This window comes from Gracilinanus agilis, chromosome 3 (assembly GCF_016433145.1).
Source record: "Gracilinanus agilis isolate LMUSP501 chromosome 3, AgileGrace, whole genome shotgun sequence".
In the NCBI taxonomy this organism is placed as follows: Eukaryota; Metazoa; Chordata; class Mammalia; order Didelphimorphia; family Didelphidae; genus Gracilinanus; species Gracilinanus agilis.
This window is the reverse complement of record NC_058132.1, coordinates 414,234,645-414,258,868: the sequence shown is the minus strand read 5'-3', so window position 1 is coordinate 414,258,868 and position 24,224 is coordinate 414,234,645. Positions and strand designations below refer to the sequence as shown.

The 24,224-nt window shown below is 35.8% G+C and overlaps 1 protein-coding gene across 1 annotated transcript in view; it reads right to left on the bottom strand.

The window, feature by feature from the left end:
- Nucleotides 1-24,224, bottom strand: part of LOC123242471 (heat shock transcription factor 2 binding protein) — a 139,413-nt gene that overhangs the window by 100,481 nt on the left and 14,708 nt on the right. The window contains exon 2 of the mRNA XM_044670250.1: nt 6,315-6,462. Coding sequence (XP_044526185.1) covers nt 6,315-6,396 — 82 coding nt within the window. The 5' untranslated portion in view covers nt 6,397-6,462. The remainder of the gene's footprint in view (nt 1-6,314; nt 6,463-24,224) is intronic.

Here is a 24,224-nt window from a genome sequence, read left to right as displayed (position 1 = left end):
CATTATTAAGTGGCAGAGTTCTATAAATATAGCAATAAAACAAGAGAAAAAATAAAGCCCCCAAAAAGGGGCAAAAAAGAAACAAAATTATCACTATTTGCAGATACTTAATGGTTTATTTAAAACTCCCCAGAGTATTAGTGAAAAAACTAAACAAGGCAATTCATTAATTTAATAAGTAAGATACAAGAGGAGGCCAAAAAGGTAAATGAGAAAGATTAAATGTAAAAGACTCATTAAGGTCAATTTATATGTCTACATGAAAAGAGGATATCTGAAACTCTCAAAAATTACTCTTAGTAGTAGAGAAGATAGAAGGAATTTACTCAGAAAGAGTGTGGGGAAGTAAGCTGGTTACAATGGTATGAGATATATATGATAATATAAGATGATATGATATGTATGTAAATATGATGATTTTAAAATATGTATGATATATATGCATATGAATGATATATAAAAAAATCAAGAGGTAAAAGAGAGGGTTGCACTGAGAGAAAAGGGAAGAGAGAGATAGAATGGGGTAAATTATATAACATAAGAGGCATAAAAATCATTATAGAAAAGGGAGGATAAAGGTGGTGACAGGCAATGCTTAAACTTTTCTCTTATTGTAACTGGCTCAGAGAGGGAAAAGCAAGGATACTCAGTGAGGTATAGAATTCTACCACCCTACAGAGAAGTAGAAGGGGAATAAGACAAGGGAAGGGAGAGGTAAAAAAAGAAGGGGGGAAATGAGGGGAGGGGCAACAAAAAGCAAAATACTGATGAGGAGGAACAAAGCAAAAGGGAATAAAACAGGAACTAAAGGGGATAATAGGGTGGAGGGCAATATAAAGTTAGTAATCATAACTCTGAATATGAATAGGATGAACTTACCCATAAAACAGAAGGGATAGCAGAGTGGATAAAAAACCAGAATCTTACTATATGTTGTTTACAAGAAACACATTTGAGGCAGGGTAACAGACAAAGATTAAAGGTAAAAGGCTGGAGCAGAATTTATTATGCATCATCTAAAGTAAAAAAAGCAGGAGTAGCAATCATGATACCAGAGAAAGCCAAAGTAGAAATTGATCTGATCAAAAGAGATAAGGAAGGAAATTACATTTTTTCTAAAGGGAAACAAACAACGAAGTAATGTCATTACTAAACATTTATGCACCATGCACTGGTATAGCATCCAGATTTCTAAAGGAGCTTAGGGAGGAAATAAATAGTAAGACTATACTAATGGGGGATCTCAACCTTCCCCTTTCAGACCTGGATAAATTGAACCAAAAAATAAATAAGAAAGGAAGGAAGTGAATGAAATGTTAGAAAAATTAGAGTTAATAGATATCTGGAAAAAATTGAATGGGCATAATTTAAATTAAAGTAGTAGGACATAAATCAACAAAAATCAGTAGTATTTAGTACTAACAAAAACTAGTCAGATGATCAAAAGAGAAATATTATTCAAACTAAGCACTCTTTACAGAAATAAAAGAATATTTAAAGTATTGAAGAAGCATTAATTTCTTATTGTTGGGAGCCCTAAAACAAAATGAATTCACATATTTATCCCTAAATCAATCAAGCCACATAGTGGCCACTTTATAGAAATAGTTGAAATTTGTAACAAAATTTATTTGAAGGAGCAAATCCCAAGTATTGTCAAGGAAAATAATTTTAAAGGAAAGCAAGAAATGAAGACAGCATTGTATTCTCAATTTCAAATTATACTCCAAAAGGTGCTTTCAATAGCCTCAAAGTGAGCCCACCCCCAAAGTCCATCATTTCAAATTAAATAGTCTCCTGGTGATGCTATAGATTGAATATGAGAACAAAAGTTGCAGGTGATCCATAGAACAATGGAAAGACTTATGGTAGACACAAAAACTCTACTGTGACATGTTTCCAAATATGATCTATTCACCAGAAGTAGCATAAGAAAATATATTATGATAAAAAAAAAGTAGTAGATCAGTCATGTGGCTAAGAAGTCAAAACATCGTCAAAATGAGTACCACATTGGTATCCACAAAATATACCTCCACATATATTGGGTAAATCTTCCAAAGAAGTTGTGTGGAAAAACATGGACAAGTATGGCATATGATGGGATGTGGATGGGCTACAATGTTCACTAATGATATACCTATATTGATGAGATTAGAGATCCAAGGGAACTAAAGGAGCATAACAGATTTTATAAATGTTTTCCTTGTGATAATCTTATAATCCTAAGAATAAAGTGTTAAAAAATTTTTTCACAAAAACATCTAAAAAGGAATTGAAACTTGTAAAATGTTTTATTGATGCTTTTTTACATTACTATGACTTCCCAATCACAATCCATACATACAACAGAACCTTCCCTTGTTAAAAAAAAAAAAATGAACCAATACATTAACTAAAGAATTAAAATCTGCTATTGGCCAATGTTTCTGAATTAATTCTTCATGAAATTCATTATGACAATCAGTCATATCACAAAATTGTTCCCAGTTCCCATCCCTAATGTTTTACTGGACAAAAAGAAACGATAATGTATATATGTATATATGCAGGAATATCATCAGTTAGCAGGATATATAGAATGGTCAGGAAAGACTAGTACCTCCGGTATGAAGGCTTTAAGCCCTTTTCAGGCCTGCTTTCCTCCTTTGGTGTCTACCTGCCACCTAGCTCACCTCTGGTTCCAAGAAGTTGTAGCATGTATACTGTCCACATCCTAGCAAATCATCTTGGCAGATGGGCTAAACTAGGTAGAAGGTAACCAATAGGCTTCAAAACCATCCATGAGTTGATTGTCTACCCAGCCATGTGAAGAATTACCCTGATAGAATGAGAGGATAAAGGTGGCTAAAGCTGACACTTGTGGAGTACTTGAAGCTTGGATAGACATCAAAGATGTTAAAGTCATCTACTGCATCCCAAGCAAGGGGAAGGAGAAAGGAATTTTGGAACTCGAAATTTTTAAAAAATGAATGTTAAAAAATGTAATGAAATTAGGAAATATTTAATGAAATAATTTTTTTATTTTTTCTGGGTTATATATGTATTATCACACAAAACATTTCCTTATTATTCATTTTTAGGTGAATAATCTTATAAAATCAAAACCCTAAATTATATACCCAAATAAACAAGTGATAAATCATATGTTTTCATCTGCATTTCTACTCCAACAATTCTTTCTTTGAAACTGAATAGCATCCTTTTTCATAAGTCCCTCAAAATTGTCCTGGATCACTATATTGCTATAAGTAGCAAAGTCTGTCACATTTGATCATTCCCCTATATTTCAGTTACTATATATAATGTTCTCCTGGTTCTGCTTATTTCACTCTGCATCAATTCATGTGGGTCTTTTTGGGTCTTTTCAGTTCTTTCTGAAATCATCCTGTTCATCATTCCTTATAGTACAATAGTTTTCCATCACCATCATATACCACAATTTCTTCAGTCATTCCCCAATTGAGGAACATATCTTTAATTTCCAATTCTTTGCCACCACAAAAAGCACAACTATAAATATTTTTGTATCAATAGGTCCTTTCCCATTTTTTTATCTCTTGGGATTTTTTACCTATTGGTGATATTAAAAGATATGCTATTCTTTTGTAGCCCTTTGGGTATAATTCTAAATTGCCCTCTAGAATGGTGGGATTAATTCACAACTCTACCAGCAATGCATTAGTGTCCAAATTTTGCCATGTTTTCTCCAACAATGTGAAATAAGTATTAAAAAAAAAGAAAAACAAATTGCCCCCTCTGTCATCCCTCTCTCACTTATCTTCAATTCCTCCCTAGAGACACAGGAACCATTATGTTGACTTAGAAGCAACAAACACGGAAACCTCTCTGACTATCCTTCCATACCAATCTTTAAAAAGCACTTCAAAAAAGACAGAAATCCAAACTCAACAATAAGATGGAGCCACAGGATTCTCCTGCTGAACACAACTTGAAAGGTAGGTAGAGAGAGAGAGTCAATTTCCACAGTGTAAGGGAGAGACCTGACACGGCCCTCCCTAACCCCTACCTACTATTCTGAGACCTGCAATCACACTCGGGTTGACTGTGGGATTCTGGGGCAGGGGCTGCAATCATGAAGGAGCACTTCAGATCCACCATTTGAGGTCCAAGGCTCTGACAGTGGCAGGTGGGGGCGGGGGGGATAAGGAGGGGCGGGGTGTGTCATCTGGTTGGACACCATCAGCCTCCACAGCAGCAGGCTACAGACAATTTCTTCCTAGAGCAGGAAAGTAGGTGCCTTCCTTATTATTACCTATAAACATGCCCATGTCTCCCCCATCATCATTCATTTGATGTCTCCATCCTTGAGGTCATCTTATTTCTCTTCTGCCCTTTGTAGTAAATTCCTTGAAAAGGCCCTTTACAATAGGTGCCTCCCCTTTCACTCTCTTATTAAATTCCTTTATAATCCAGCTTTTGACTTCATCATTTCATTGAAACTGCTCTTTTCAAATTTGCCTATGATTCAAACATTGCCAAATTCAATGGTCTTTTCTCAATCTTCATTCTTCTTGACTTTTCTGCAGCCTCTGATACTACTGAGTACTCTCTCTTCCTTGATACTCTCTTCTCTCTGGGTTTTCAAAACACCATTCTCTTGGTTCTCCTTCCTATCTGACCACACCCTCTAAATGTTGTCCCTCAAGTTGTCCTGGGTCGTCTTCTTTTCTTCTATGCTATTTCATATGGTGACCTTAGCAGCCCCTCTATGTATTGAATTATGATATTTATTATGATAATTCTCCTATCTTCCCCTAACCAAACACTGCCTTTCAGAAATCTCAAACTTGATGTCAAGTGGACATCTTAAACTCAGCATATCCAAACTGAACTATTTTTTCTCCTAAACTGCCCCTCCACTCCACAACTTCCCTATTATTGTTTTGGGTTTTTTTTTTAAACTCTTACCTTCTGTCTTAGAATTAATAGTAAGTATTAGTCCCAAGGCAGAAAAGCAGTAAGGACTAGGCAACTGAGGTTAAGTGACTTGCCAAGGGTCAAGTAGCTAAGAAATTTCTGGGGTCAGATTTGAATTCCACCCTCCCAACTCCAGACCTGGCTCTCATTTCACTGTGCTGCCTCACTACCTCTAGTCCCTCTTAATCCTAGTGCCTTCCTTCTTTTACTTATCACCTGTTTATTTTTTATTTGTCTTGTTTGTACATATATGTTTGCTTGATATATCCCCCATTAGATTATGAGCTTCTTCAGGCCAAGGATTGTTGTTTGCCTCTTTTTGTATCCCCAGTGCTAAGCACAATGCCTGACAAGCAGGCATTTAATTAGTGTTTATTGACTGTCCTAACATCACAAGGATGCCAGCTGAGCAATCTGGCTATCCAAACACCATGCTTTGTTCTTGTCATGTGACTATATCATCTCTTCTGATCAAACAATACCTTGATGACATTCTTTACTCATGTCCATCTTCAGAGTTTTTCATTGGTTATGTGGCATAGCCAAATACTGATTGTATATCATATAGGGTATATAGCCTGCTTACACTCATCAGCTTCTCCTGTCCTCTGTGTGATTTCATCTTTACTTCTGCAGCAGCAGTGGCATTCCAGGTCTCTGGAACACTGCCATATGACACCACCAGTTAAATGTTAGTACTGAAAAGAGACCTGTGTTTTCATGAGAAGCCTGTTGGTCAAAAAAAAGGAGTTTTTCAATTTCCCAAAAGAAATTCAGCCTGTTTTCCTCCTCTATTTAAATTCTGAGTCCGGTTCATTGTTCTAATTACACTATCTTTCTCAGATATACAGTATATGCTAATGAACAGTCTCAAGACAATTTCTCATCCAAATTCATGTTGAAATCTGGACAATGAATATTTTTATTCATAGGTCTTTCTTTTGTGGGTAGAGAGGCCAAAATATTTTGAGTGATTATAACTCTCTTCCAAGAGGTTCTGTAACTAGGAGGGGAGAGGATGGAGGAAAGGACCTCAAACTCTCCCAGGAATTACTCCTTTAAATGGATTCTGTGCTGTCTCTCCTCCATTACAGTGGTGAATCCCTTTGGCAAACATACATTTCCTTGTTTTAAGCCTTATAGACCAAACTCATACTTGAGTAAATTAGCAAAACCAAATATAATATTAATAAGCAAAAACAAAAAATGTAAGGTTTCCTAAATTGGAAATGTAAATGGAACATAACAGGATTTATAGTCTGTCAGTACTTAGTAATAATAAATCACAAATTTTTTATGATTATTTTCCCCATATAAAGTAATAAATATTATTTGTTCACTTGTTACTGCAACTTCTATGCAACAGGACTTACTTGTTTCTACAACATCCAATCTTTGGAAGCTCTCCAATATCTCCCCATTCAGTATTTTGGGTAAAAAGTCTCGTAACTGCATCACTTCTGTTGTCAATCGCTCTAAATCTTTCTTTCTCACTTGAACAAATTCTTCCTTAGTATCTACCTATTAAAAAGATAAAGTAAAGAAATTCTAATCAAAATGTCAAAGTGAATAAAAACAACCCAAATCCCACACATATACTTAAGAAAACTTAAAATAACACCAAATTAAATAATGATTAAGAAATAAACTACAACAAGTACTTTCATCTAGCCTATGTCAGAAAGTAGACATTCAGAAATCTGCAGGCACTAAGAAGTATGGCTGTGAGTCAGGATGAGGCAAATAGCACTGGGGGACCTCCCAAATCCCTCAACCTCAGAATGTTCCAACCAAAAGTTTCCAAATTCGAGAACCAGAAGATCCTGGAAAACCCCAAGCAGGTCAAAAAAAACTCAGATCCTAGGTTCAAAAGGCCTAAGTACTCCTGTGAGGAAACCTCTGGGTTAAGCACCCATGGGAACTGTGATTTCAGAAATGAAGATGGGAGCCAGGAAAGCAACAAACCTTTTACCAAGAAGATGATAAAATCTGTTCATCCTGGTGGCTCTTAAAGTTGTTTATATGCATTTATCTGAGCTTTCAAAGTCTAGAAGATCTCAGCACTGTACCATGATGCTGTGAATAATACTAGAAACTACAACCTTTTGTGCAGAGCAAATACAAGCAGAAGGAAGGACCACCAATAAAAAATGAGACAAAAACTACTGTAAATGAAACAAGGGCCCACCATCAAGAGCCTAGACTTGACAAAAACCTCTATTTTAGGAAGTAATGCTGGAAATATAAACAGAAGATGTGACAACAAAGAAATTTTATAGATACAGTGACATCCAGAATGAAAGTAACTCAAGGAAACTTCAAAGAAGAGCCTGAGATAAATTTATAGTTTGGACACAAACTCTATTAGAATTACTAGAAGAGATGATAGTTTAAACTATATTATAAATTAAATAAGAAAGAATTTGGAGGAGAAAACAGCTTAATATAGGAGGTAAACAAATCTTACACAAATAAAGATAACAGAATATGTAGTAAATATCTTGATAGTTGCATGAATCAGGAATAAGATTTGGGACATAGCCTCCTTAAACTTAATATATTTCTCCCTAAATTAAAAAAAAAATCATGAATGAAGAGAATGAATTACAAATAAATAAATAAAAGAACTCCAGGACTTGATGGGTCTATAATAACACAGAGAAAACTAAATAGAAAAAGAAAACTTATTTTACACTTGGAATAAGTCTACTAATCAGGAATTCCAGTGATGTGCATATTTCCTCTAGTGATAAAAATTATGATCTATTTATGTACTTTCAAATTGTGTGACTTCTACCCATAAGAAAAGGAAGGAAGGAAGGGAGGGGGGAAAGAGGGATAATTCAATCTTCGCTCTGAGTCCATCACTTCTCTATCTGGAGGTAGATAGCATATACGCTTCATCATGAATTCTAGAGAAATATAATTGGTCATTGTGTTGAGTAGAATTCCTAAGTCTTACAAATTTGTTGTCTTCACAATATTTTTATTATATAAATTGTTCTCTTTGTTCTGCTCACTTCTCTTTGCATCATTTCATACAAGTTTTCCCAAGTTTTTCTGAAACTATCACTTTCATTATTTCTCACAGGATAATATTCCACAACATTTATATACCATAACTTCAGCCGTTTAACCAATCAATAAACATCTAATGGTCTATGATGTGTCAGTAACTGTGCTAAGCACTGAGGATACAAAAAGGGAAAAGATAATTGCCTATCCTCAAGAAGTTTAATGGGAGAGATTACATGTGAACAAAATGTATAGAAAGTAAGCTTTATGCAGAATAAATAGAAAATTAACAGAGGAAAGATTAGAGAAGTCTTTCAGTAAAAGATGGGGATTTTATTTGGGACTTAAAGGAAGCCAGGGAAAGTAGTAGTAGGTAAAAAAAATCAGTCTAAACCAAATTAAGATTACAAAGTAAATAATATAACAAACATTTTGATACTTGCATGAATTGAGAATAAATTTTGGGACATATCCTATTGTAAGCTGTTGGGATGAAGCAAATACACTCAGCGAGGGTCAGAGTACACCATGTATAAGAATCTTAGTTATCTAGAAGTTGTGCACGAGATTAGGGACCTTTTTAAACCAAAAATCTATGATGCCTTGCATTAGTGACCAGCAAATCATTGAAATGCTAGACAGGATAAATGTTATCCTGGCTAACTTCATTTTGATTGGATCAGTAGATTCTAGGTTGTTCGCTAACTTTGCCCATTAATTAATGTTATAAAGAAATAGGCAATTTAGGTAGTGAGGAGGGATAAGGTGATAGGATGGAGGAATGAATGAGGATAGCTGAGTTAAGGGAATGAATAGTCAATCTTGGTATAGGAGGAGTAAAGGGGTTAGGTGAGTAATGAAGGGATGAATGGGTTGTATATAGGAAGGTAAGGGAACGAATGGGAGTATAGGAGGGGCTGCTCAAACAGACTAGTCACTGAGGCTAGAGACAGAGGTTATTGGGAGGAAATAGACTGCATCTTTCAGGCAAGGAAGATATCTCTATGATACAAGAGAAATTGGGTCAGCCAGAAATGTTTAGATCTGGCTGTAGGGTTTCTCTTGTTAATTTCTAAAGTCCCTTGAGGGAGGAATCGAGAGGCTCCTCCCTGCCAGTGAAACTGAATGTCTGCAGGAAGTCTCGACTAGGTACTTCCTGCCCATGATGGATGACTAGGTTTCCCTCAGGAAATAAAAGGAAAGTAATTTCTTCCCACTTCACCCTTTGCCTTAATATTTAATACGATGATTCACCAGAGGCTTTTGTATAGGTAACAAAGGGGATTTACTGATGCAGGGATAAGTTGAGGGAGAAAGGGTTTCAGGGTTTTGTAACTGCTGCTAGGGAGAAAACTGGTACTGGGGGAAGGGTCGCAGAAAAGGGAGTCAGACTGAGAGAGGCCAGCTCTCCCAGTCAGGAAAGTTTCACTGCCCTGAAGTAAAGTATTTATCGGATCACTAAATAAGGGGGTGGCTTGATTTAATGATGTCCTACTTGCCTACAAAAGTTAACCCACAAAGTCCAACCACCAAAACCACCCTTCCTCCCAGGGCCCAAAGGGAAATTCAAGGAAATAGTAGGGATGTAAATTTAGAGATCAGGGAGAGGTCCAGAGAAATCAGGCTAGGTCCAAATGTCCCGAAGACAATCAGCACAGGCCAATGCCGAAGCCAAAAGGCAAAAGCCCTTCAGTTGGGGGGCAGCTGGGTAGCTCAGTGGATTGAGAGCCAGGCCTAGAGACAGGAGGTCCTAGGTTCAAATCCGGCTTCAGACACTTCCCAGCTGTGTGACCCTGGGCAAGTCACTTGACCCCCGTTGCCTACCCTTACCACTCTTCCACCTATAAGTCAATACACAGAAGTTAAGGGTTTAAAATTAAAAAAAAAAAATTAAAAAAAAAAAAAAAAAAAAGCCCTTCAGTTGGAGCTTCAGCACTACTTATAGTATCAGCCTCCAACTGTCTTTCCATGCACATTCTAAAACTTCTGAACTGCCAGGGCTCTACAGTTGAATTTGAAAAAGCAAAAAACTATTGCTGTGACCCTGCATTACACCTATGATCACTTATTATTTGGGGAATGTCTCTTATTCTTAAAATTTTGAATCAGTTCTCTATATATCTTGGAAATGAGATCTTATTTCCAAAAGATCTGAGAAAGATCTGTGTCAGAGAAACTTTCAGCAAAGATCCCCCCCCCCCAATTTCCTGCATCTAATTTTAGCTGAATTGGTTTTCTGCAAAAACTTTAAAATTTTAGATAATTAAATTTTTCCATTTTATTTCCTGTAAAGCTATTTCTTATTTGGTCAAGAACTCTTTCTCTATCCATAGATCTGACTGGGAATTTCTTCCATGCTCCTCTAATTTGGTTGTGGTACCAACCTTTATGCATAAATCACGTACACATTTGGAGCTTCTTTTGGTATTGTGAGATCTTGGTCTATAATATAGATATGATATATCTAGCTTCTGTCAGACTGTTTTCCGGTTTTCACAAGTTTTTTTCCCCCCAGGAATTACTTTTTAACCCAATAATAGATAGAATCTTTGGGTTTATCAAAACTGCATTATGTTAACTTCTGTATCATGTATGTCTAATTTATTCAATTGATCAATTTCTCTATTCCTTACCCATTAGCAATTTGACAATGAAAAGACTTTATGCTTTGAGAACAGAAAACAAATTGTCTTTACATTCTTGACCTTTTGTTTGTTCCCCCAGATGAATTTTTTTTAGTTTTATGAAGCAGTTCCTTTGGGAGTATGGCACTAAAATAAGTTAATTTTGTATAATAGTAAAGTAAAATAGTAAAGTCCTTTTTATTATATTTTATTATATTGGCTCAGCCTATCTATAAGCAATATTTCTCCAATTATTTAGATCTGCTTCTATTTGGGTAAAGAACAGTTTATAATTGTGTTACGCTACATACTTCCTATGTACATCTTGGCAGGTGGGCTGCGATGTATTTTATACTATCTGTATTTTATACTATCTGTAGCTTTTATAAATGGAATTTCTCTTTCTGTATCTTTCCTCAATTTTGCAGATGATAAACAGAAATACAGATGATTTGTGTGGCTTTATTTTATATCCTGCAACTTTGATGAAGTTTTTGTTTAGTTTTTGGATTCTCTAGAGTATTCTAAGTAAACCATCATATCATATGCAAAAAGAGATTATATTTTTATTTCTTCTTTGCCTATGTTTATTCATTTCTTTTTATTGTCTTATTGCTGGAGCTAGTATTTCTAGTACAATATTAATTAGAAATGATAATAGATATCCTTTCTTCAGTTCAAATCTTATTGGAAAGGATTCTAGCTTGTCCTCATTATAGAGAATCTTGGCTCTTAGTTTTAGATAAATACAATTTTTATAGTATTTATAAAATAACCATTTTTTGTGGTTTTAACAAGAACAGATGGTATATTTTGTCAAAAACTTTTTCTGCATCTATTGATTATGTGATTTTTATTGTTTTTGTTATTAACATAGTTTATGATGTTCCTAATATGGAGCCAGTCCTATATTCTTGCTATATAAATCCAGTCTGGTTATAGTGATTGGTCTTTGTGACATACTGCTATAATTTCTATACTAGTATTTTATTTTTAAATTTTTACATCATTATTCATTAGGAAAATTGGTCCATAATTCTCTTTCTCTGCTTTGACACTCCCTAGTTTAGGCATCAAGACCACAATCTGTGTCATACAATGAATTTGGTATAGTCCCTCTTTCTTTTTCTTCCAAACAGTTTATGTAGTATTCTTCTGTTAATCTGGGAATTTCATATTTTTGTCAATATTCATTGAGATTATCTGTTCTATTGGCATATAGTTGGGCAACATTGTCCTAATAATTACTTTTACTTCTTCATGAGCTGTGAATTTACCTTTTTTTATATTGGTAATTTCATTTTCTTCTTCCTCTTATAACTAAACTTCAATCTCTTTTTACCTACTAGCTAATTCTCTAACCATTCCTAGAATAACCACTATCTTTAAAAAACTCACTTGATCCCTCCATCTCCACTAGATATTGTCCTATATCTCTTCACTTTCAATGCTAATCTTGAAAAAGAGATCTGTATTAAGTGCTTAGATTTTCTTTCTTTTCACTCTCTTCTAACCACAGTCTGGCTTCTTATTTCATCATTCAATTGAAACTCTTCTCTCCAAAGATATCTTTTAATTGCCATCTAGGGCCTTTCTCTGTCTTTATCCTTTTTGACATATCCTTTGACTCTTGTTAATCCCCTTTGTCTGACCATTCCTGAGACTATGTTGCTAAACTATCCTCCAGATTATGCTCCACAAGGATTTCTCCTGTAGCCTCTTCTCTTGACCTTCTATAGTTTACCATTTGGTTATATCAATTGACCTCATCGGTTCCCATGGGTTCAATTATCAATTCCATGCAAATGATTCTCTGAGTCAAAGAACAATGAGAGTGGAAAGATTATTTAGGGCTGAGTTGTTATGAGTTTTAAAAGCTTTTTAAAAATTGATTTATACTGTGAAGATGGGATTAATTTTCCCCTGCCCATTTTTAGATTTAATCACCAGATTTAATAGATTTCATTTTAGATTTAATAGATTTCATTTTAAATTTATTACACCCCACTTATCTTTAAGTTTGGGAAAGTCTGTGACCCATATGTGCAATAATGGGTGACAAATGAGAATCGACTGACTGCCCCCTAGACAATCCTAAGCAAAACTTTAGCTATAATTAATTGGTCCACATAAAGTGGGAGGAAGACACAGGAAGTGATGAAAGGAATGGTCTTTAAAAGTGGAAAGAACTTCCTGTGAGGAAGGTCTTTGGCCTTCAACTTGACCCTGGAGGAGATCTGGGTGAGGACCTCAGACTGCTTTTCTATTTTCCCCTTAAAACTATCATGTGGGTGAGTGAAAAAGGTTGACTCATTTCCCTGGCTTGTTCTGGAGGTACTAGTCACCAGAGAGGCCCCTTGTCTTGGAGGAGGCCTCATGGCTAAAACCCTTGTTTAATTTACCTCTGGGCCCCCTTTGCTGGAGCCTCTTAACCCCTGACTGGTTCAGACTTGGCTGGAGTAAATATCTACTCTCTCTGATTTTCTTACTTTCGCTCTTTCTCCTTCTGTAAATAAACCACCATAAAAAGTCATTTGGAATTGAGTCACAATTCCTGGCAACCATACTCTTATAAATTTAGTCCAACCCTTTAATATTTTACATTTTGGCCCTTAAAATGTTTTATCTTAGAGACAATAAGGAGCCACTAGAGTTGACTAAAAAGGGGAGTTATGTAATCAAATTTATTCTTAAAGAAAAGCCATGTGTAGTCATGAGTCCACATGTACCAAAGCTATGAGAGACTTGAAGGAAACCAATTAGTGACCATTGTAATAATTTGGTAAAAAGTGATGAGGCTGTAATAGGTGAAAAGTGATCAGGGCCTGAAATAAGGTGGTAACTATGTGAGTAAGGAGAAGGGCTCAGATTTGAGTAACATTAGGGAGACAGAAACTGCAATATTTGGTAACTGATTTCAACATATGGGGTGAAGACAATAAAGAGTCACAAATGACACAGGTTTCTAAAGAAGCAAAATAAGGGCTGTGCAGCAATTTCACTAAGATATTATACAATGTGAAGTTCTGCCAGCTCTGGGCCTGCTGAGATTTCAGGTAGCATTTCATTGACCTGAGAGTGTGGAACTGGTCTACTTATCTAGTTAACGATGAGCAATTGTTCTATAAATTCCTTCAATATAGCCCTTACTCTTTTGGAAAAGATTAACAAAAGGAAATGGTCAGTTCAGGAAGAATTATAGCTACAAGCAAAGTTAACAGAAATAGTTGTGAAGTAGCTAAGAAATATAGTAAATGGTATCCCAGTACACAAAGAAATTACAGCACGTGCCTCCATTTAGCTACTAACTCTACATAACAAGCACTGTCCATAATTCAGACATTTTCTTCTGCCAAACACAGAAATACTGTAGAAAATAACGATGAAAGCTTATACAAGAAGACCAAAATAAACACTATTTGTATGTATTAGCTAATTTAATATTTTATAGAGTATGTTGAAAACTTTTTTCATCACAAGTTACAGATTTATAGTATTAAATCAGATTACTCACACTTCACATAAAACAAATTAATTATAAATGTGTTTTTTAAAGTATTTAGGCCAACTTGGAAGTATTTTTCCTACTTCTTATTGTTTAGTTGTTTCAATCATGTCGGATTGTTCATTACCCCATTTGGGATTTTCTTGGCAAAGATACTAGTAATTTGCCATTTCCTTCTTCAGCTTATTTTACATATGAGGAAACAGAGACAAATGGGGTTAAGTGACTTACCCAAAGTCACACAGCTGGTGTCTGAAGCCAGATTTGAACCTAGAAAGATAAATTTTCCTAACTCCAGACCCTTGCACTCTCTCCAATGAATTACCCAGCTGCCCTCCTTAGATCTGAGTAATCTGTTTTTCATCAGTATCTGGTTTCCAAATACAGAAAAAGAAAATGCCTAATATTTTTATTTCACTGTCATTTTGTGACTTCGTTTTTTTCAAGGAGGCCAAACTTCTAATTAGACTATTTTTAACAAGAGTAAGGAGCTACTACCTGTGAAGATGGGATTCACTCTCTCCTATTATTCTTTAGATTTTAGCCACCAGGAATGTATAAACTCTCACTTAAGGATTTGACAAATCAAAAACAACTGACTCCCCCCTGGGCAGTCCAAAGCAAAGTTAAAGCTGCCATTGGTCCATGTAAAAGTGGAAGGTAGACACAGGAAGTGATGCAAAGAACTGTCCTTTAAATATGATGGTAACTTCCTGCAAGGAGGCTTTTTTCCCTTTGAAATTGGCCATGGAGGAGCTCTGGCTTGAGACCTCAGACTGCTTCCTTTTGGACTGCCATGTGGGTAACTGAAAAGGCTGACTCCCTTTCCTTGGCTTTTCTGAAGGCACTAGCCTCTGGAGAGGCCCCTCATCTTGGAGGAGGCCTCATGACTAAAACCCTTGTTTAATTTGCCTCTGGGCCCCCCCTTGCTGGGGCTTCTGAAGCCCTGCCTGGTTGGGATCAGGCTAGAGTAATTCTATCTCATTTTCCTTGCTTTCACTCCTTCTATTTGTAAATAAACTACCATAAAAGTCATTCTGATTTGAGTAATTCATTTGGAATTAATTCCAGGTGACCAAACTCTTAAATATTCAGTTCAACCATAATTTACCCTTCACATACCTAAAACCAAACTTGATATTTGCTTAAAAGAAAAATGCATATTTTTGTGCCTCTGGTGTGGCTTCCTTTAATAGTTTTTTAATGCAGTAAATATTTGTTTAGATTTTCTAAGGATGTATTTTTTCTTTTTCTAGAGGATAATTTCTAATTATACTGTTTGTATTTGATTCTACTCTAAGTATTTTGGTAGAAGTTAAAAAGAAAAGTCAGGAACTAGGGCGACCGCACAATCTATGGCCTATGTAAATATGTTTACATATTAAAGTCAACCCTGAAATCTCAGCAATGAATTCTCCCTATGAAACAGTATAAACCAAATGAACTATGGAAAATATGTAAAACACGGTACTATGATTTTTTGTTTTTCTGAAAAATGGAATTCTTTCATTTCTTGTCATTCTGCCTAGTCTTCTTTGCATTTTTCTGTATATATGCTTTTAAGAAACTCATTGTGTTTCAAAAAAACTAGAAATTAGCAGAACCAGGAGAACATCATATACAGTAACTGAAATATTGTGGAATGGTGAAATGTGGTAGACTTTGTCACTAATAGCAATACAATAATCTAGGACAATTCTGAGGGACTTAGGAAAAAGAATGCTATCCTCTAGAAAAAGAACTATTGGAGTATAATGCAGATGATAACATATGATTTGTCCCTTGATTGTTTGGGTATATGATTTGGGATTTTGGTTTTATAAGTTTATTCACTTACAAAAATGAATAATATGGAAATATGTTTTGTTTGATAATATATGTATAACCCAGACTGAATTGCTTGTCAACTCCAAGAGGGAGAGGGAAAGGAGACAATAAGAATCATATAATTTTAGAAAATTTATATGAAAATTTGTTATTAAAATAAAGAAAATAAAACAATTTTTTAAAAAAAGAAACTCATCATGACTGTAAAATGAATGTAAAGAACTACTTGTACTGGCCTCAGACACTTCCTAGCTTTGTGACCCTGGGAAAGTCACTTAATCCAACTGCCAGCCCTTAGAACTCTTCTTCCTTGGAACCAACATACAGTATCAAATCTAATACAGAAAGAAAGAGTTGGGAGTGGGGTGAAGAACTATATGTACATGTCTTAATTTTCTAATATAATATTGAAAAACAATGAGCAAGTTATTGGGGGGATAAAAGAAACACGTTTTCAGCAAACATTTGAAAGTATCAAAAGTTATTAATAATTTTTTTAAAAATAAATTAAAACAATGGAGATATTTCACCTGAGACCCATGAAATTGACTAAGATGGCAAAACATTTTAAAATTCAGCACCAGCAGAACTGGAGAAAAAATGCTTGTGGAGCGATAAAGTGATCCAACCGTCTTGGAAAGGAGTATAAGTTACAAATATGTTCAGACCATTTTGCCTCAGTGACTTCATTATTAGGTTTATACCCTAAGTTGGTATAAATAGATAGTGAGAGACATAGTTGAACAAACTAGAAAAAGAAGAATCAAATAACTTAGTTCAATAGCCAAGAATTCTATAAATTTGAAAACATAACCTATGAAAGAATTTCCTATTTGACAAGAATTGCTGAGAAAACTAGAAAACAGTCTGACAGAAATTAGGTTTACGCTAATAGCTACAAACTAGATGCCTACTGGCTAAACAAATTACAGCACATTCGTATAATGAAACAATTATACTATAAGATATAATGAATGTGATGAACATGGGAAGGAGGCATGGGAAGATATGCCATAATAAATTCAAAACAAAGATATTATCTAAGTACTATAGACTATCTTTTTTTTTACCCTCACCTTCCATCTTAGAATCAATACTGTATATTGGTTCCAAGGCAGAACAGTAAGGATTAGGCAATGGGGGTTAAGTGGCTTGCTCTGGGTCAGGAATGTTTCAGGAAGACATTCTTAACCAAAGGTAGAGGCAATTACAAATCATAAAATATATCATTTTAATTATATAAAATTGAAAAGCTTTTTAATAAATAAAATCAGTACAAAGAGAATAATATGGGAAATATTCAATTGGAAGAAAAAAATTTTATCAAGTATTTCTAATAAAGGTCCGGTATCCAAGACAGACAACTAATTAAAATGTGTAAAAACAGAAGGATTATAGTTCTGTAAAGTCATTTTCCATTACTTTTTTCTGCTATTTTGTTTTTGAGGCATTTAAAAAATATATACGTTCTTTGTGATACCACATCATATCTATCAGAATAGCTAACATAAGCAAAAAAGAAAAATGATAAATGTTGGAGAGGATATGGGAAAATTGGGACACTGGTAGACCTGTGAATTGATACAAAATTCTTGAGAGTAAAATGGAACTAGGCTTAAAGAGCCATAAAACTATGCATACCCATTGACCAAAGAAATCAGAGATGAAGGAACAGGAACAACCTGTACAAAAATATTTTTAGCAGCTCTTTTCAAAATGGCAAAGAATTGGAAACTGAGGGGTTATCCATCACTTAGAAAATGGCTGAACAAATTGTGGTATATAGTTGTAATGGAATACTATTGAGCCATAAGAAATTATGAACAGGATGATTTCAGACTTATATGAAATGATACAAAGTGAAATAAGCAGAACCAAGAGAACAATGTATACAGTAACATACAATCATCAACTGTGAAAAACTAAACTATTATAAGCAAAGCAGGCTCCCAAGATACCAACAAGGGACCCATGATAAAAAATGCCATCCATAGTCAAAGAAGGAACTGTTGGAGTCTAATTGCAGATCAAAGCATGCCATCTTCCACTTTATTTCCTTCTTGAGTGTTTTACTGTATGTGTGATAAGTATCTTTTGTCACAACATGACTAATATGGAAATAAATATTGTATGAAAGCATTGGTACACTGGTATAACCTATATCAGACTATTTATCATGGGGGGGATAAAATTCTGGATCCTAAAATGTCAGAAAACAATTGTCAAAAATTGGTTCTACGTGTGACTGAAAAAATAAATAATTTTTAAAAGAAAATAAAAACTTTTTCATCTTAAAATACACACAAATATAAATGTATATGTATAACATACATATAAGTTCTTTGAGGATAGTTATTTCATTTCTTTTTACTTTATAATCCCACATTGCACAAAGCAGGTATTTCAACTGAAATTGCCTTTGGTAAAAACAAAACTTATAATTAAAAAATATTTTAAGCATATCGTAAAGAGGATGTTTTAAGTTTTCTCCCATAGTCTCAGCTAATCCACAAAATTTAATAATTTAATTCTTTCCTAATAAAAATTGATAAAAATGAAAAGTATTAAGAAAGAACATTGAAATGCAAACAATAAGATCTCAGCATTCTGAAAACCAGAATATTAAAAAGCCCTATAAAATTAAAATTTTTTGCAGTACACAAAAGTCCCTTTTTAATTCCATGAAAGAAACACCGGGTTTTCAAAAATATGCCATGGGAAAGCAAACTCTGGCACTTTTTACAAGGCTTTAACGGCTAGAGTACTGGCCTAGAGACATATGTATGGTATAGATACACTCATTGCTCAAAGTTTAATTGCTCAGTTTTTTTTAAACCATTACCTTCAGTCTTAGAATCAGTACAGAAGAGCAGTAAAGGCTGGGCAATGGGGGTTTAGGTTCACCAGCTAGAAAATGTCTGATGCCACATTTTGAATCTAGGACAGGAGTCGCTAGGCCTGGCTCTCAATCCACTGAGTCACCCAGCTACCCCCTTTACTGAATTTTTTTGCCATAACAACTTATAAAACAGAAAAAAAAATGTAATGGTTCTCATAGACTGGTAGAAAAGGTAGCAGAGAGTTCTAAGACTTATAAACAGGAAATTAACTATTGATCCTCTAAATGTGCCATCTTTATCCAGAGACCAGTGAGCTGATACCCGAACTGAAGTATTTGTACCATATGTGTATTTGATAGCAGCAATAAAGTAATGGTATAATGGAAAAAACACTGGCTCTGGAGTTAGAAGACTTGGATTTTAAAATATTTATTAATACTGGCCTTGGGCAAGTTACTTAACCTCTCTAAGACCTCAGTTTTCCCATCTGTAAAATGAGTTCAGGTTAAATGGCCTCAAGGTCTCTGTTAGTTTTTTGATCTATTCTCCCATGAGAGCCTTGTTATAGATTTGCTATACACCATGAAGCTCCCAAGGAAGTTGGGAATACAAGGACACCTCATTTTATGACACTTCATTTTATTGCACTTTGCAGATGTGTTTCTTTCACAACTGTGGTAACTGCATTGAGGAAGTCTATTGGAGCCATTTCTTCAATAGTATGTACTTGTACTGTATCTCTGTGTCACATTTTAGTAATTCTCGCAACATTTCAGACTTTTTCATTATTATAATGTTATAATGAGTAATCTTTGATGTTATTATAATTGTTTTGGAGAACCATGAACTTTGCCCATAAGGCATCAAACTTAATTGACAAATGTGTGTGTTCTTACTGCTCTATTGACTGGCCATTCCCCATCTCTCCTCAGGCCTCCCAATTCCCTGAGATAAAACAATATGAATATTGCATAAACTTAGTTGATAAAACAGTTGGGTTTGAGAACTAAATCCACTTTTGAAAGTAGTTGCACTGTGAGTAAAATTGCATGTTACAGAGAAACTTTTTATGAAAAGTAAATCAATGCCGCAAACTTCATTGCTGTCTTATTTTAAGAAATTGTCACAACTCTCCCAGTCTTCAGCAACCACCACCCTGATCAGTCAGCAGCCATTAACACCAAAGCAAGACACTCCACCAGCAAAAAGATTACAACTTGCTCAGATGATAGTATTTTTAGCAATAAAGTATTTTTTTTAAATTAAGGTATGTTGGGGGGGTTGCATTTAATTTGCATTAAATATGCTATTGCATATTTAATAGACTACAGTTAGTTAAATACTTTTATATGCACTGGGAAACCAAAACATTCATGTGACTCTCTTTATTGCAATATTTGCTTTATTACAGTGATCTAGAACTGAGCCCACAATGCCTTCAAAGTATGCCTATTGAAGAACATCACTGCTGTCTCTGAAGAGCTGGTAAAATTCATATCCTCACTGCATTACGTTCCCTGTCAAAAAACAGTCCCTGCAAATTACACCAAATATGTGTATACTGTCTATGTAACATATTGTTACATATAATAAAATATTCATGGATCACACAGAATAGAGTTAACCTCAGTAGATATTATATAGTCTATTATCTGTGTGCCATTTTTTCCAGAAAACAGTATGTTTTGCTAAGCCAGAAAATACTAATGAACTACACACAGACAAGACACAGAATCTGAAGGTGAGCAAGGACCTCAGTGAGCATGTGGTCCAACCTATACCTGAAAAGAATTGGTCATACAGTCAGTCATACAGTCTATGCCTAAAGATCTTCAAAGAGGGAAAATCTGCTACCATATTATACTTTTCTCCCTCCCCCTACCCCCACATTACAATTTTAAGCAAAATTGCCTCGGCATCATTTTAATATGCTTCTCTGCAACTTTCACATGGTGGGGGCTCTGCCCTACAGACTCTACCAGATGGGACCAAACTGAGTCCTCCTTGAGTCTTCTCTCCTTTAGTCTAAATAGCCCAGGTTCTTTCAATAGATAGTTGTTATGACTTGGACTCAAGGACCTTCAGTGTCCCATTGCTTTCCTTCCCAAGTACTCTCCAGTTTATCAATATCCTCTTAAACTTCAGCACCTAAAACTGAACATAAGGCTCCAATAAGTCTAACCAGGGCAGAATACAGTGAGATGCTCATTTCTTTATTCCTATACTTCTATTGATGCAACAAAGGCATTTTATAGATGTGGGAACTGCTACATAATATTGCTAACATATTAATAGTCCATTAAAAATCTCCAGACATTTTTTTAGGTACCGATAGCCATGCCTCTTCCAACTTATGTTTGTGAAGTTGAAATTATCTTAAATTTATCTCTATTGAATTTTATCTTATTAGATTCAAACTCTGCTCTTAAGAAGTCAAGATTTTTTTTTTGGGTAAGGACTTTGTCATCTAGTGTGCTAGTTATTCCTCCCAGCTTTATATCATCTACAAGTCTTACAAGAATATTGCATTATTATCCAAATCTGATTAAAATGTAAACAGCATAAGGCTAAGAGTCGATCCCTAAAATACATCACCAAAGTTCTCCAAGAGGTTCTGGATCCCTCTAATTGTACTATCAGCTAGTTTACATCTCTCCCTCTTTTCCACAAAGATAGTATGAAATACAACACACCCTGGAGTTCCAGGGTCCCCCTAAGAAGTAAAGCTCCAAAGCTGGATTCTTACCCACTTTGGGTCTCCAAGAACTGATTGTGTAAGTATATAAATAAAAAATCACACAGAATGAGGTATGGGTTGATTCCAACTCGCACCAGTGTATCACTAAGTAATACTGTAAACTTTTTTACAGCCTCTGAGAACACAATTAGTAGTATTATGCTCTGAAAACAGCTCAAATGAAAACGGGGGTTCAAAAAGGATAAAAGTACAAAGGCTATCCAGAACAGTCCTTTCTCCACGTCCCATTTCAATGATTTAAAAAGTTGTTAGCCCAGTCTGTTCTCTTTCCCCCTCCCCGCCAAATGAGAAAGGCTAGTTTTCCCTGTTCTCCACCCCCCCAAAAAAACAAACGAGGAAGCCTAGTTTTCCGAGAGTAACCCCAAACAAAGGAGGAAGGCAGTATCTCCCAAGGCGCCCCACCAAGGCAGTGAAGGACCAAGCCACCTCAGCCTCCCCTCTTCTCCCCGACCTTCTCTGGGGCCTGCAGAGAATCCCAGGAGGCTCCGCCCCCCTTTCCAAACCCCTCCCAGGGCAGGAGGGCCGCGAGAGCATGCCTGCGGTTCAAGTGTGGAGCCCGTCTCCTAGGACACGGAATAACATAAGAGCTGCGAGGCTCTGGAAAACACAGGGAAGCAGCGGAGCCGCTTCGGCATCCTCACTGACCCGGTAGGTCTCCTCCCCGCCGGCCCTAACGCCTGTAGTGTCGCCCATCGCGGCCAATGTTCCTCTGGGGTTTGCGCCTGCGCAGCAGCGTCACGTGGGGTTCTTCAAGCTTGAATGAGCCTAGTTGAGGTTAGGAGGGGCCGCGTGGTGAAGCGCTGGGATGACCCTGGTGCTGTTGCAGTTTAAGAAAGTTGTTTATGAAATAATGGTCCCTCTCTTCCCACCCGTTCTAATTCCATGACTTTGTATGGCTTCTGACTGGTATGCTTGAGATGTAGACAGCCTGGTGTAAAGGACACACTGTGGGGCTGATCATGTTACACTTAACTAGCTTTGACCCTAGGCCAGCCTCAGTTGCCAAATTTGTGAAAATGAGGCCAGTAGTGCCTTGCTTCCTAAGGGTACAGACCAAATGAGAGAATGTTAGAAAGTACTTTACAAACTTTAAAATAGCATGCAAATGTCAATTATTACTCTTAAGTAAATACAAAACCCTCAATAACTTCATCTAAAAACGGGCAAAATCCATCCATTGGCCATGTTGCATAAATCTTGTCCAGATAATGAGACATAGTATACAAATATCAGTTAGTCACCAAGTGAAGCAATATTCAAGCAACTCAAAAGCATCCTATGTTCTCTGGCTCTCGTTTCCTATCTCAATTTTGATAAAGGGCTTATATCAATAGACTTCTGAAGACTTCTTCAATATAAGTAAAAGCAGTAAGCTATGGTGGGCTGAGAATTAGACTTTGAGTAAGAAGACTGGATTCAGCTATTCCCTGAAAAGATTCTTTTTCTGTACGATGAACATGTTAGTTCTTGACTAAGGAAAGGAGACTTACTACCAGTTAGTTGTACAGACTTTCTCACCTCAGACATGGAGATGTGTCCAGTAAAGGAAATTGTATGAACCATTGCAGCACAGGAGAACTGAACTCAGAAGCAACTCCTTTCCTGCCCCAAACTGTATACCTTAAGGTACAGATTCAACCCACAGAGCTCAAACATACTGATAGCCATCCTTATATAGCTGGTGGCCCAGTTGTAGACACATAAATCTATAATGATCCTGATGGTCTGCCCATACCAACTAATGGCTCTGATAAAGGAATGGAGAGATCAGTCAGTGACAAGAGAAATAGGGGTTATTAGAACAGTAACTAAGCTTTTGTGATGTTACAAGTAAACCTGAAGATCTAGTTCATACATATATCTCCATGACAGCACTAGAGATCACCCATATGAAATGTGCTTTGCATGTAATTACATACGTTTACTACTGTCTATATGTACGTTATTACTTGCTTGAGTGCTTGTTTTCCATTTTGCTATTATGTTCAATTTACTGTTTTGTGTTATGTTCATGCTATAGCAATGTCTCTTTTTTTCATTGCTTTATGTATAAGCTCTTGCTTATAGTTAAGTTGTAGGTCTAGTGATACTGTTATTGTTGCAGCTAGCTAGCTTTGTGCTTTTGGTTATCTATGCTTATTGCCTTTGATTGACTGTTGTGTTCTATAGATACATAAGAATTTTCAAAATGTACAAGTGCTATATCCTGTATATAGTTGGGCATCTTGTCACTATAGTATCCTCCCAAATGATGCTCTGTATCATACCATGTCTACTGAATATACTGTTAATATGCATTTGTTTTATTTTAGTCTCAGTAGCACTAAAGGTTGATTACCTGAGATGTCAGGAAAATCATCCTTGCCCTGAGTGCTGATGTTTCTATTTATACTGTATAGATACAAGTTTTGGACTTGCCCCAGATGATCTTTGCAAAGGAACTACAAAGAATTTTGACCAGGGGAGGAATGTAACCCAAGTTCCAAACCCTATTGGTATGGGATTCTCTCTTCACTAATGGAGATCAGTGCCCAGCACCTACATTGAGGGAGAGCACACAGTTGGTAAAAGGGGAGAAAGGAAAGCACCAGGCTCCTAGAGACAGTTTCTTCAGGCTCTCCAATGGCTTCAGGCACTTCTGACCTCCATATTAGAAAGAGAAGATTGATAATGCTGATCCCACTTCACATGCTAAAGAGAAAATAAGATTGTGG